Source organism: Orycteropus afer, unplaced genomic scaffold (assembly GCF_000298275.1).
Source record: "Orycteropus afer afer isolate SDZICR_OR568_19922 unplaced genomic scaffold, OryAfe1.0 scaffold00199, whole genome shotgun sequence".
NCBI lineage: Eukaryota > Metazoa > Chordata > Mammalia > Tubulidentata > Orycteropodidae > Orycteropus > Orycteropus afer.
Genome location: NW_006921786.1, coordinates 3,595,209 through 3,609,620, shown reverse-complemented (window position 1 = coordinate 3,609,620; position 14,412 = coordinate 3,595,209). Strand labels below are relative to the sequence as shown.

Sequence of the window (14,412 nt, the reverse complement as noted above, 5' to 3'; positions counted from 1 at the left end):
CTTGAAAAGCAATTTCTGCCAGACAGCTACCTCTACCTTTACTTGCAGAGAAAGCTTGTGATAACTACTCCTGTAAACATGAAAGGACAAGAAGACATTTGATGAAAGCCTAGATTAAGAAAGACATGATAAACAGGAAGAAAAGAAATAAATGAATAACCTGGAGAAAACAGGTAATTTCAGGAGCAACAATAAAAAAGCATAAAACCTGTCAAATTTAGTTTTCTCAAAATGATTCAAGAAGATGTTTCATCTATAAAACAAGAAGAGGATGCTATTAAAGAACACAAAGCAAAAATACTTGTGTGGAGATAACCATGATTATTAATGTAAAACAAAACAAAAAAAATCAAGGAAAGCATTAAAAGATAATTTTGAGGAAGTCTTCTAGAAAGTAGAAGAAAATATAAAGTGATGAAAAGATGAGAGGAAACAAAGAAACAAATCTAGGAAATCCAACATCCAATCAACATGCATTCCAACAAATAAGACTCAAAAGAAAATAGGAAGAAGATTACCAAAGAAATAATACAAAATAATTTTATAGAGTTGAGGGAAATAAGTTTATAATGCCATGCACTATGCATTAAAAACATGTGGCAGTTGAGCACATCAAAGTAACATCTCAGGCACCAAGAATAAAGAAAAGGGCAAAAGACTTTGAAAAAGGAAGAAAAACAAGACACATATGAAAAACCAAGACCCTGTTATCAGACTTCTTACCACACAAGAGGATAATGCATTCAGTGTTCTAAGGCGAAAAAAGCATCTCAGAATTCAATACTCAGGAAAGTTATTAGCTTAGTGTAAGAATAAAAACATTTTCAGACTATAAGAATTTAGATTTACCTCTCACTTAACATTTCAGAGTGTTACTTGAGAATGAGCCACAGCAAAATAAGAAAAGAAACCAGGAAAAGATAAAGTATGGGGTCCAGAAGTCATTGGAACCAACCCAGGAGATCAGCAAATGTGTTTACTCTCCATTATTGACTGGAACCCTAGATTGGGGAGAAGGTCCCCAATCTAGGATTGGGGAGAAAGGTCATGGAAGACAAACAGGGACTTGATAGACTACTGAATTAGACAGAGAGTTTAAAAGTAACTCAGGCTATGCCAGAGGAAGTAATAGAAGAGGAAAAATAAATACATAAATAAAAGAAAATGGAAACTCGAGGGAAAAGGCTATAAGAAAAAGTAAAATGTAATTACAGTATACCACTTAGATTTGCAATGGACATATAAACATGGTCACAACAATGAAAATGGAATTTGTTGATTTTAAATTCTTCAAATCATCTTGTGGATAAAGCATGGGTATTATTTTTGCTTACAGAACAATGTAAGTGTTTTCAGCCTTGCAAATAATAAGCAAAAGTAATGAGAATGATGACAGAAGTGGGCAGGTGGAACACAGAAGAACTGAAGGAAAAGCTAACAGTTTCATCTTGAAGGCTGAGGGCTCCAAGGAAGCTGTCTCTGTGTAATGTAACCAGAAATATAGGCTGTTGTCATTTGCCATCAAATAATATCAAATAGTGACCCCGTCTCCGCAGAGTAGAACAACCCTCCATAGGATTTTCAAGGCTGTGACCTTTTAGAAGCAGACTGCCAGGTTTCTTCCTAGGTGTCTCTGAAAAAAAAAAAATCAAACTCACTGCCATTGAGTTGTTTCCAACTCATAACGACCCCCATTGGGTTTCCGAGGGTGTAAATCTTCATGGAAGTAGACATCCCCATTTCCTACCACGGAGCAGCTGGTGGCTTTGAACTGCTGACCTACCAGTTAGCAGTCATGTGCCTTATGCACTACACCACCAGAGCTCCTGGGTGGATTCAAATCATCTGTGTTTCAGCTAGTAGGTCAAGCACTTAGCCCTTTGTGCGACTCAAGGGCTGCAAAATAAATGTTATATCAACTAAAAATATTTGTCACCACTGTATTGAGAAGACATAGGGATTAATGATTTACATTCTCATCTAGCATACCTGAAAGTGAACTATTTGAATTAGATACATCAAGAAAAAGAGATACTAGCATTGTACCTGGACATGTCAGAAATTCAAATGCTAGAAGCAAGGCAGATAATGTAACTGGAGCAGATGAATCTAGTATTAGAAAAAGAGCTGGGACTATGGCAACATGCAGTAGACCTGTCTCCTTGAATGAAAAGCCACTACTTAGATTCAGGGTCAGTTAACGATATGTGACAATCTTCTGATATTTCAAGACTGCCTTGAAATAAAAATTTTATGTGAAAGCTCCTGCTATTTTAAACACTGGCAATTAATTAAATCGTTTTCAGACACTTTGTGCAGGTCAGTTAAAACACACAGAAGCCATTTGGTAGCAAGCTCTGATGTGGCATTAACAATCAATTGAAACAGACAAGAATTAAAAGGGCAGGGTCTGTTGTTTCTCATATGAAGTCCTTCTCTACCATTTGATATTTTACCTTGTGTATGATTATATGCAGGAGTCTCTGTGTGGTGCAAATGGTTAATGTTCTCACAGCTCACCAGAAGATTGGAGGCTTAAGTCCACCCAGAAGCATCCTGGAAGAAAGACTTGGTGTTCTACTTCTGAAAAATCAGCCATTGAAAATCCCATGGACCATAGCTCTACTCTCACACAGATGGGGTTGGTATCACTCAATAACATCTGGTTTTGTTTTTGGTTTGATATTTATATGTTCATTGAAAATGTCTTACCTGTTTTTTTTCAATTCTATTAATTTTATGTATTGTAATATTTTAGAAAATGTCATGTTTATTATAGAAAAAATTTTTTAAAAAGATAAAAAGTAAAATACATCCACAATTTACCACCCAGAGATAACCTACACTGTTAACATTTTGTGTATTTTTATTACATCTAATTAAACTGAAATTAATATTGTGTGATCTATTTTGAAATATGCTTTTATTTTCATTTTATATATTCTGAATATAAAATGATTTACTTAGAATTATCCTAAAATACTAAAAATCCTGGCAATATACATGCCCAGTGGCATACAGGGAAGAATTTCTACACCCTGGGTACAACTCCATGTTAGGGAAGGGTGTTTGCCCATCTCCCCTGTTATTAGTGGGGGATGTCAGAATTTGGGGGATACCATAGGCATGTGTATAAGCAGAGGATGGGGAAAAAGTTGTTAAAAGCAAGAATATATTTTTTTCAGAAAATATTTTGGCAGAAAAGCAGTGCCTTCCTAAGGTAGCCAAGGATTTTTTAAGATACTCACTGCTTTCAGAGGTTGAGTGGGCTTGTCATATGAATTTTGGCTACTGAAAAGGTATAAACATTGTAAAAACATTCCCTTTGCACCAAATGTTCTGTTAGTTAAAATACTAAAGAGTCTTTGGAAATGCAGTTCTTATAGCACATTTCCTAGAAAGATTGAAGAATATGGAAATTACTGGAAGACCTTTCTCCCAAAAGCAGGGATGGGAGAAAGTTTTGTACTTTGTATTCTTTGAACTAGGCCATTGCTACAGTGATAACACTTGTTTCAAGTAAACTGGTCTGTGAATATCTGGATTTATAAGGCAAACATAACAACAGCATATTAGATGCTTCACCAAATAAAATGTGTCTTTTCTTTGTAAGGAGATGGGTTGTGAGGCTCTTTAAACTAGTGCCTTTAGATACAGAATTTAATCTAACAATCACTAAGCCCACATCACATGAGACATGATGCATGTCTAAGCTCTTATTTTTCAAATTTGTAAAACCCTCTTTATCATTATGACGAAATTGCAGAAAGAACAGCCTGGACTGCATGAATAGAAACAAAAGATCCAGAACTTTTTTTGGATTGACCATCATAGTAGTGCTTGATAACCAGTGCCTGTATGTTATTGTCAGGTGCCACTGAATCAGCCCCAACGCATAGTGACCCTATGTACAACAGAACGAAACACTGCCCAGTCCTGTGCCAGCCTCACAATCCTTGCCCTCATTGCAGCCACTGTGTCAATCCATCTCATTGAGGGCCTTCCCCCTTTTTTTGACCCTCCACTTGACCAAGAATGATATCCCTCTCCAGGGAATGGTTCCTTCTGAAAACATGACCAAAGTAAGTGAGACGAAGTCTGGCCATTTTCACTTCCAAGGAGCATTCCGGCTTCACTTCTTCCCGGACAGATTTGTTAGTTCTTCTGGTAGTCCATGGTACTTTCAGCATTCTTCGCCAACACCATAACTTCTTTGCCAACAAAAACACCATAACTCAAAAGCATCAACTCTTCTTTGGTCTTCCTAATTCACTGTCCAGCTCTCACATGCATATGAGATGACTGAATAAACCATGGCTTGGGTTAGGCACACTTTCATCTTCAAAGAGATATCTTTGCCCTTCAGCACTTTAAACAGGTGTTTTGCAACAGATTTGCCCAGTGCTATATATAGTCCATCTGATGTCTTGACTGCTGCTTTCATTCATGTTGATTGTGGAACCAAGTAATATGAAATCTTTGACAAATTCAATCTTTTCTCCATTTATCGTGATGCTGCTTATTGGTCCAGCTGTGAGGATTTTCAGTTTTTTTTTTTTTTTTCCCAAATGTTGAGATGTAATCCATACTGCAGAATGTAGTCTTTAATTTTCATCACTAAATGCTTCAAGTCATCCTCACTTTCAGCAAACAAAGTTGTATTGTCTGTATGTGGCAGGTTGTTAATTAGTCTTTTCTCCAATCCTGATGCCATGGTCTTCTTCATACACTGCAGTTTCTAGGACCATTTGCTCAGCATACAGACTGAAAAAGTATGGTGAAAGGATACAACCCTTCCTGATTTCAAACCATGCGGTATCCCCTTGTTCTGTTCGGATAATAGTCTCCTGGTCCATGCACAGTTTCCTCATGAGCACAATTAAGTGTTCTGGAATTCCCATTCTTCTCAATATTATCCATAATTTGTTATGATCCACACAATCAAATGCTTTTGGACAGTCAATAAAACATAAGTAAACATCTTTCTGGTATTCTTTGCTTTCAGACAAGATCCATCTGATGTCAACAATGATAGCCTTTGTTCCACGTCCTCTTCTGAATCCAGCCTGCACCTCTGGACGTTCTCTGTCAATATACTGCTGCAACCATTTTTGAATTATCTTCAACAAGATTTTACTTGCATGTGATATTAATGATACTGTTTGATAATTTCCACATTTTGTGGGATCACCTTTCTTTGGAATGGGTAAAATATGGATCTCTTCCAGTCAGTTGGCCAGGTAGCTGTCTTCCAAATCTCTTACGGAAACTAAATGAGTGCTTCCAGTGAAGCATACATTTGTTGAAACATCTCAATGGGTATTCCATCAATTCCTGGAGGCTTGTTCTTCACCACTTCCTTCAGTGCAGCTTCAACTTCTTCCTTCAATACCATTGGTTCTTGATCATATGCCACCTCCTGAAATGGATAAACATTGACCAATTCTTTTGGGTACAGTGACCCTGTGTATTCCTTCCATCTTCTTTTGATGTTTCCTGCATCATTCAATATTTTCCCCATAGAATCCTTCAATATTGCAACTTGAAGCTTGAATTTTTTTTCCCCAGTTCTTTCAGCTTGAGAGATGCTGACCATGTTTTTCCCTTTTGGTTTTCTAACTCTAGGTCTTTGCACATTTCATTATAAGAATTGACTTTGTCTTTTCAAGGTGCTCTTTGTAATCTGCTGTTCAGCTCTTTCATCTTGCCATTTCTTCTATTTGTTTCAGCTACTCTCTGTTCAAGAGCAAATTTCAGAGTTTCTTCTGCTATCCATTTTGGGCTGTTCTTCCTTTCTTGTCTTTTTACTGACCTTTTGCTTTTTTCATGGATGATATTCTTAATGTCATCCCTGTTTTTTAATTCTCTGTTTTTTAATCATTGGTGTTGGTGTTCACTGCATCAAATCTATTCTTCAGATGGTCTCTAAATTCAGGTGGGATATAATCAAGGTTATATTTAGGCTTTTGTGGACTTGTTTTATTTTAATTGTCTTCTGCTTCAACTTGAATTTGCATATGAGCAGTTGATGATCTGTCCCACACTCAGCTCCTGGCCATATTTTGGCCATCTCCTCTTTCCACAGATTTAGTCTATTTGATTCCTGTGTATTCCATCTGGCAAGGTCCCTGTGTATAGCTGCCATTTATGTTGTTGAAAAAAGGTATTTGCAATGAATAAGCCATTGGTCTTGCAAAATTCTGTCATGTGATCTTCAGTGTCATTTCTATTAGTAAGGCTATATTTTCTAACCACAGGCGATTCTTCTTGGTTTCTAACTTTCACATTCCAATCACCAGTAATAATCAATACATCTTGATTGAATGTTTGGTCAATTTCAGACTGCAGAAGTTTGTAAAAATCTTCAATTTCTTCATCTTTGGCTTTGGTCTTTGGTGCATAAATTTGGATAATGGTGGATTTATTGGTCTTCCTTGTAGGTGTAGGAGCTCTGGTGGTGTATTGCCTAAGTCATGTGACTGCTAACCAGAAGGCTGATAGTTCAAACCCACCAGCTACTCCTCAGAAGGAAGATTGGGCAATCTATTTCTGTAGTGATACTGCCTCGGAAACCCAAGGAGAGGCCGCTATGAGTTGGATCCGACTCGATAGCAATAAGTTTAGTTTTTTGGTTTTTGTAGGTGTATGGATATTAACCTGTCACTGACAGCATTGTACTTCAGGATAGATCTTGAAACACTTTTTGTGACAATGAAAGCCATGCTTTTCCTCTTCAAGATTTGTCATTTCCAGCATAATAGATCATATGTTTGTCTGAGTGAAAATGACCAAAACCAGTCCATTTAAACTCACTAATGCCTAGGATATCTATCCTTATGTGTTCCATTTCATTTTTGACAACTTCCAATTTTCGCAGATTCGTACTTTGTATGTTCCATGTTCAGTTATTAATGGATATTTACAACTGTTTCTTCCCATTTTGAGTCATGCCACATCAGCAAATGGTGGTCTTGAAAGCTTTACTCCGTCCTTGTCATTAAGGTCACCTCTACTCTGAGGAGGCAGTTCTTCCCCAGTCGTATTTTGAGTGCCTTCTGACCTGAGGGGCTCATCTTCCAGTAGTATATCAGACAATGTTTCAGGGCTACTCATTAAGTTTTCCAGTAACATATCAGACAGTGTCTTACTGCTATTCATAGGTTTTTCACTGACCAATTATTTGAGAAGTGGATAGCGCCTTCCTTCTTCTAAGTCTATCTTAGTCTGGAAGCTTTGCTGAAACCTGTTCACCCATGGGTGACCCTGTTGGTAATTGAAATACTGGTGGCATAGCCTCCATCCCCACAGCAACACACAAGCCACCACAGTACGACAGACTGACAGATGAGTGGTGCTTTTATATGCATGTGATAATACATGGGGTCAAAGGATAGAAGTAGAAGTAATAGAAATAATAGTAAGAATATAGTGATGACAGTAGTGGCAGCGGGAGCTCTGGTAGCATAGTGGCTAAGGCACTTGACTGCTAACCAGAAGGCTGGCAGTTCAAACCCACCAGCCACTTCTCGGAAGGAAGATGGGGCAATCTACTTCCGTAGTGATACTGCCTCAGAAACCCAAGGAGGGGTCTCTATGAGTCGGGGCCGACTCCACGGCACATAACAACAACAACAAAAGTAGTGGCAGCAGCAGGTCCTGTTTCTACACTGATTTTGCATTGCTATGGGCTGGGCTCTGGGTTTGAACTTCACATGCATTATCTCTGTTGAACCTTCACAGCAATCCCATGAAGTGGGCACTATTCTTGTGTCTGTTTTAAGGATGAGAAAATGAACTTTGGGCATTCTAAAGATATTGCTAAAGACAGTAAACATTAGAGTTTGGACTGGAGCCAAGGTTTGACCACAGATTTTAAGCTGCTATATTACCTGAGATCCAAAGTACAATCTTGAATGTACAACACCTGATTTTTGAGATCATCTAAAGGATAGATTTGATGCATTGATCACTAATGACAGAAGACCAGGTGAGTCGTGGGATAGCACCAAAGGAATCATATGTGAAGAACTGCAAAGAAAGGAAAAATCAAAAGATGTCAGAAGAGACTCTAAAACTTGCTCCCAAACATAGACTAGCTAAAGAAAATGGAGGAAATGATGAAGTGAAAATGCTGAACAGAATATTTCAAAGGGTACCTTCAGAAAGCTAAGTAAAGAATTATAATGAAATGTGAAAACATCTAGAGTTAGAAAACCAAAATGGATAAACATGCTCAGCATTTCTCAAGCTGAAGGAACTTAAGGAAAAACTCAAGCTTCGAGTTGCAATGTTGGAGGATTCCCTAGGCAAAATAATGAACAATGCAGGAAGCATCAGAAAAAGATGGAAGGAACACATAGAGTCACTATGCCAAAATGAATTAGTCAACATTCAACCATTTCAGGAGGCAGCATATGATCAAGAACTAAAGGAAGAAGTTCAAGCTGCACTGAAGGCATTGGCAAAAACCAGTCTCCAGCAATTGATGGAGTACCAATTTAGATGTTTCAAAAAATGGATGCAGTGCTGGAAGTGCTCACTCATCTATATCAAGAAATTTGGGAAAGAGTTACCTGGCCAATCAACTGGAAGAAATCCATATTTGTGCTCCTTCCAAAGAAAAGTGATCCAACAGAATGATTATTGAACAATATCATTAAGATCACACACAAGTAAAATTTTACTGAAGATAATTCAAAAACAATATCTGTAGAACATTGACAGGGAACTGCTGGAAATTCAAGCCAGATTCAGAGGAGGAAATGGAACAAGGGAGATCAGTGTAAATGTCAGGTGGATCTTGGCTGAAAGCACAGACTACCAGAATGATGCTTACCTGTGTTTTATTGACTATGCACAGGTATTCAAGTGTGTGGATTTTAACAAATTATGGATAACACTGCAAAGAATTGGAATTCTAGAACAGTTAATTGTGCTGATGCAGAGCCTATATATAGACCAAGAGGCAGTTTTCCAAATAGATATAGAAGAACAGGCTCAAGCATAGCAAGGATTATGAGGATGGTGCAGGATTGGGCAGTGTTTTGTTGTGTTATACATAGGGTCACTATCTAAGGATACTGCATGGCTTAAAATCAGGAAAGGTGAGCATCAGGGTTATATCCTTTCACTATACTTATTAAATCTGTATGCTGAGCAAATAATATGAGAAGCTGGACTGTATGAAGAATGTGGCATCAGGATTAGAGAAAGATTCATTAACACTAGCTTGCTTGCTGAAAGTGAAGGTTACTTCAAGTATTTACTGATAAAGATCAAAGCCTTCAGTATGGATTACACCGCAACATAAAGAAAACGAAAATCCTCACAACTTGACCAATAAGCAATATCATGATAAATGGAGAAAATACTGAAGTTGCCAAGGATTCCATTTTACTTGGATCCACAGTCAACTCACATGAAACCAGCAGTCAAGAAATGAAAGGACATATTGCATTGGGTAAATATGCTGGAAAAGACCTTTTTAAAGTGATAAAAGATCAAAGATGTCTCATTGAGGACTAAGTACACCTGATTCAAGCCATGGTCTTTTCAAATGCCACATATTCATGCAAAAGCTGGACAATAAATAAGGAAGACCAAAGAAGAATTGATGTCTTTGAATTATGATGTTGGCAAAGGATGGTGAATATACCATGGACTTCCAGAGGAATGAACAAATCTGTCTTGGAATAAGTACAATCAGAATGTTCCTTAGAAGTGAGGATGGAAGATTTTGTCTCATATACTTTGGACATGGGAGCTCTGGCAGCATAGCGCCGAAGGCACTTTACTGCTAACCCCAGAAGGCTGGCAGTTCAAACCCACCAGCCACTCCTCAGAAGGGAGATGGGGCAATCTACTTCTGTAGTGATACTGCCTCGGAAACCCAAGGAGGGGTCGCTATGAGTCGGGGCCGACTTGATGACACATAACAACAACTTTGGACATGTTATCTGTTGGAACTAGTTCCTAGAGAAGGACATCATGCTTGGAAAAGTAGAGGGCCTGTAAAAAAGAGGAAGACCTGCAATGAGACTGGACATGATGGCTGCAGTAACAGGCTCAAGCACAGCAAGGATTATGAGGATGGTGCAGGATTGGGCAGTGTTTCGTTGTGTTATACATAGGGTCGCTATGTACACTATGTACACATAGTTGTACACTTTGAGTCCTAGCTAATTCGATGACAATTAATAACATCAGTGCTATCCTGGAGGATTGCAATTTCTACCTCTCACTTTGGTAATGTCCACATTAATTGTAAAGGTAATTGTCAAGGGAAAATTTCTCAAATGTGTGTGAATTCCAGATCATCAACACCATCTCTTAATCCTGGGTGAAGAAGGTAAAATCATATTATCAACATAGGATTTATAAATGCTAACTAATATTTTTTATATTTATGGTCAAGGAAGCCTACCCTTAAAACCCTAACATACTATCTGCTTTTAAAAGTTTTTATAAAAAAATGCAGACAGTATAAAACTGCCCTGGAGTCCCACTTGTGCACACTGCAGAATGTGAGACAAGCAGACACTTGGCCAAGACTGAAGACAATAGATACAAAAGGTGAGGTAAGATGACTATCTCCTACTTCAAAAGAGAAGACAAAGGAATTTCAAAATTTGACCTTATCTTAACCATCAGATCTGTAAAAAAATATTAAACAAATTTATGACTAATAAGATAAAAGTTGGCTACATGAACAATGCCATTCATCTATTATACACATCTATCTGTCATCTTTTCTTTGCTCAGAGGAAAAAGGAAAAAATCTTTGAGGGACAAAACTATAAACTGATGGTACAGAGACTTAATCCAGGCAAAGGGTAACTTGCTTAGCCTAGAAAAATCAAAACCAAAACCAAACCAATTGTTGTCAAGTTGACTCTGAGTTATGGTGACCCTATGTGTGTCAGAGTAGAATTGTGCTCCACAGGGTTTTAAATAGCTATTTTTTAAAAAGCAGATCACTGGGACTTTCTTCCAAGGAGCCCCTGAATGGACCCAAATCTCTAAACTTATGATTAACATATGAGTGTTACACCACCTTGGGACTAGTGAGCTTAGAGAGCATGTGAGACTTTTTTAAAAAAAATTGTCTCTATTTAAAAAAAAAAAAAAAATCAGGCGATTTTGCATAAAAGCTTGGTTTTCCCAATTTTACTTAAACATCAGAACAGTGGGCATGGGACAACAGCTGGGTTAGGGGCTGATTTGCAGGCTCAGCATTTTACTTACAGTGATCTTGGCTTTAATGATTTCCAGCTTCTCCTGGGCAATTATAAGGTCTGAGGTGGCTTTGCTCAGTGCTTGGCGTTTTGGTTCCACATCACAGAACACCTCATAGAATCTGACGATGTTTATGACCCAAGAGCAGAGACCTGCAGCTGCATATGACTTGCTGGCCACAAATTCAGGATTGAACTCAGGGTCTTGCAGGTATGGCCTGATGGCTTTGAGGCAGTTCTCATGAATGTTCTCTTTGTCAAAGTTGACGAGGGAGTCCAGGAAGCTATCTACCTTGGCCATGGTAACCTTGGCAGCTTTCCAGCTCCGGTCCTTGGGCACTTTGCCCCCAGGGGCCATGAGCACCATTACTGCAGCACTGACATTGCTGACAGCTGAAGGAGGGGACCCAAATGACTTCAGCTCTGTCAGGTTGGTCTGTGAAAGAAAAGGTGGTCATTAGGGGAAAATAAATGGGCTTCCTTTGTCCTGAGACACTAATGGAGTCAGGCTCTGGAGTGATCAATCTGAAAAGGCAGCTTTGAAGCCTGCGGCAGCCCTCTGAATTTTAAATATCATGACTCGTCAAAAGGAAACCAAAGCTACTCCCTAGTGGATTCAGACTTCCCTGAATGGTTAGCCAAGACTCAGCTATGTTCTTTTAGTACTTCAACTGACTCGCAGCCTATTAGAAGCACACAATTATTTCACATTCAACTGAAATATATAAGGATGCCAACACACTCTGAAATATGCAGCCTGCCATGAATAAAAGATAAGGTTATTATAAATTAATTTCCATCCTGGATTGAAGAGAATTGCACGGTAACCCAACTAATTTTTTTTTCTTTCTGTGATTAAACTGCTTTGTTCCATGAGCTTGTTCTAACTACACTTGACTGTCTTGACTCCTGATAGCAAAGTGGCATTTTCTGCCAAGAATAATTCATAAAGAAAGCTAGGCATAGTCTCTGCAGTCAGCTGCCTCTGCCTGGACTTAGATTTTCAAGTTTCACTTGCTTTGGAAAGACATGGCTGAAGCAGTCGACCCTGAGAAGCCACTTCACCTTTCCAGGCCTGTCTTCATATGTGAATTGAGGGTAGGAACTCACTAAGCTGTAAATGAATGTGTGTCATAAATGCATACAGAATTGATTTAACATTTGTTGTGACTATCAATAAGAAGCTTAGGAAGCACACATGCAGGGCTGGTTTTATAAATGGGGAAACTCTTAATTTCAGTTTCATTTGGGGCTCTCTTGGTCCTAGAAATCCATAAATGATGAGGATTATTTCTAGCCCATATTTTCCCTCACTTGTAGATTTCCAGACCAAACAGTGGTGCTTAATGCTAACCTTAAGTTTGGCAATTTGAATCCACCTAGCAGTACTGTGGTAGAAAGGCTTGGTGATCTGCTTTTGTTAAGATTACTGCCAAGAATATTTCCAGGCTCACATCCTTAACTTTCACCAAAGACACACACAAACACACACACACACACAGAGAAAGAAAGAGAGAGAGAGAGAGAGAGAGAACAGGACAGAGACTTTTTCTCCAATACAAGTCAAAGTAAGAAAACCCTAAGAAATGATCTTGTTTCATGTAATTTCAGTTACGTGTGGGTTCTGTAGACTGTCACCATTTGGCAGACAGTGTGCCATCAACAGAAATGCAAGGCTGGAAAAACATTTCTTGGAAGGAGGGAGACCTTGTATTGAGTAAGCAAACATCAGGCTCACTGTGCTCCACTCCTTTGTTGTTATTGTTGTCACTGAGTAGCCCCTGACTCATGGTGACCTCATGCACAATGGAACTAAATGCTGCCCAGTCCTAGGCCATCTCCATGACTAGTTGGGGACTGGACCATAGGTAATCTATAGGGTTTTCATTGCATGATGTTTGGAAGGAGATCACAGGGCCTTTCTTCCTAATCCATGTTATTCTGGAAGCTCCACTGAAACCTGTTCAGCATCATAGCAACATGCAAGCCTCTACTGACAGACAGGTGATGGCTGCACATGAGGTCTACTGGCTAGGAATCAAACCCAAGTCTTCTCCACGGAAGATGAGAATTCTACCATGGAACCACCACTGTTGTTCTAGCTGTTGCCTCAATCTGGGCTTCTCTGCCTTCAGATATCTGCCTGATGAATTCTCTCTTCTCCAAGTATTTTCTCAAACTTCTCCTAAAGAAGACCTACACTGATCACCTACTTTGATACTACAGCCCCCCCACCTTCCACTACCCTCCCTCCCTAGCTGCTCCAGCTCCGACCTCCATTTCTTATTGTTTTATAGTTTTCTTTTCCCCTCATGTTGTTGTTGCTGTTATGTGTCGACGAGTCACACCTGACTCACAGCGACCCCTCCTTGGGTTTCCGAGGCAGTATCACTACGGAAGTAGATTGCCCAACCTTCCTTCTGAGGAGTGGCTGGTGGGTTTGAACCACCAGCTTTCTGGTTAGCAGTCAAGTGCCTTAGGCACTATGCTACCAGAGCATCTGTTATGTTCTAATACAGTATATAAATTACTCTTTTTGTAGTTTAATTTTTCAAAATTTCCTTAATATCGTTATTTTAAAAATTGTGGTAAAATAAAAACCAAACCAAACCCATTGCTGTTGAGTTGATTAGACTCATAGAGTCCCCTCCTTGGATTTTGGAAGCAGTAACTCTATGGAAGTAGATTGCCCAATCTTCCTTCCAAGAGTGGTAAAATATATATCATATATCATATAAAATCTGCTATATCAATTCAATAGCATTAATTACATTCATAATGGGCAGCCATCACCAACATCTATCTCCAAAACTTTTTAATCATCCCACACAGAAACTCTGTAGCAATAATTCTCCATTCCCCCACCTCCCCAGACTTTGGTAACCATGAATCTACTTTCTGTCTCCATGAATTTTCCTGTTCTAGATATGTCATTATCATGAAGATGGCACAGATATGGGCAATGTTCCATTCTGTTATACACAAGGCCACCACAAGTCAGAGCCAACTTGATAGCAACTAACAAGAAGATATTTCATATAAGTGGATAAATCATACAATATTTGTCCTTGTATGTCCGTCTTATTTCACATAGCATAATGTTGTCAAGGTCCACCTATGTTGTAGCATACATAAGAACTTTATTCCTTTTTACCTAACAAATTACCTTTTGGTTATG

At 38.7% G+C, this 14,412-nt stretch overlaps 1 protein-coding gene across 1 annotated transcript in view; it reads right to left on the bottom strand.

Moving 5' to 3' along the window:
• Window positions 1–14,412, bottom strand: part of DNAH9 (dynein axonemal heavy chain 9) — a 722,341-nt gene that overhangs the window by 196,649 nt on the left and 511,280 nt on the right. The window contains exon 50 of the mRNA XM_007948048.2: window positions 11,245–11,670. Within this exon, the coding sequence (XP_007946239.1) occupies window positions 11,245–11,670 (426 nt within the window). The remainder of the gene's footprint in view (window positions 1–11,244; window positions 11,671–14,412) is intronic.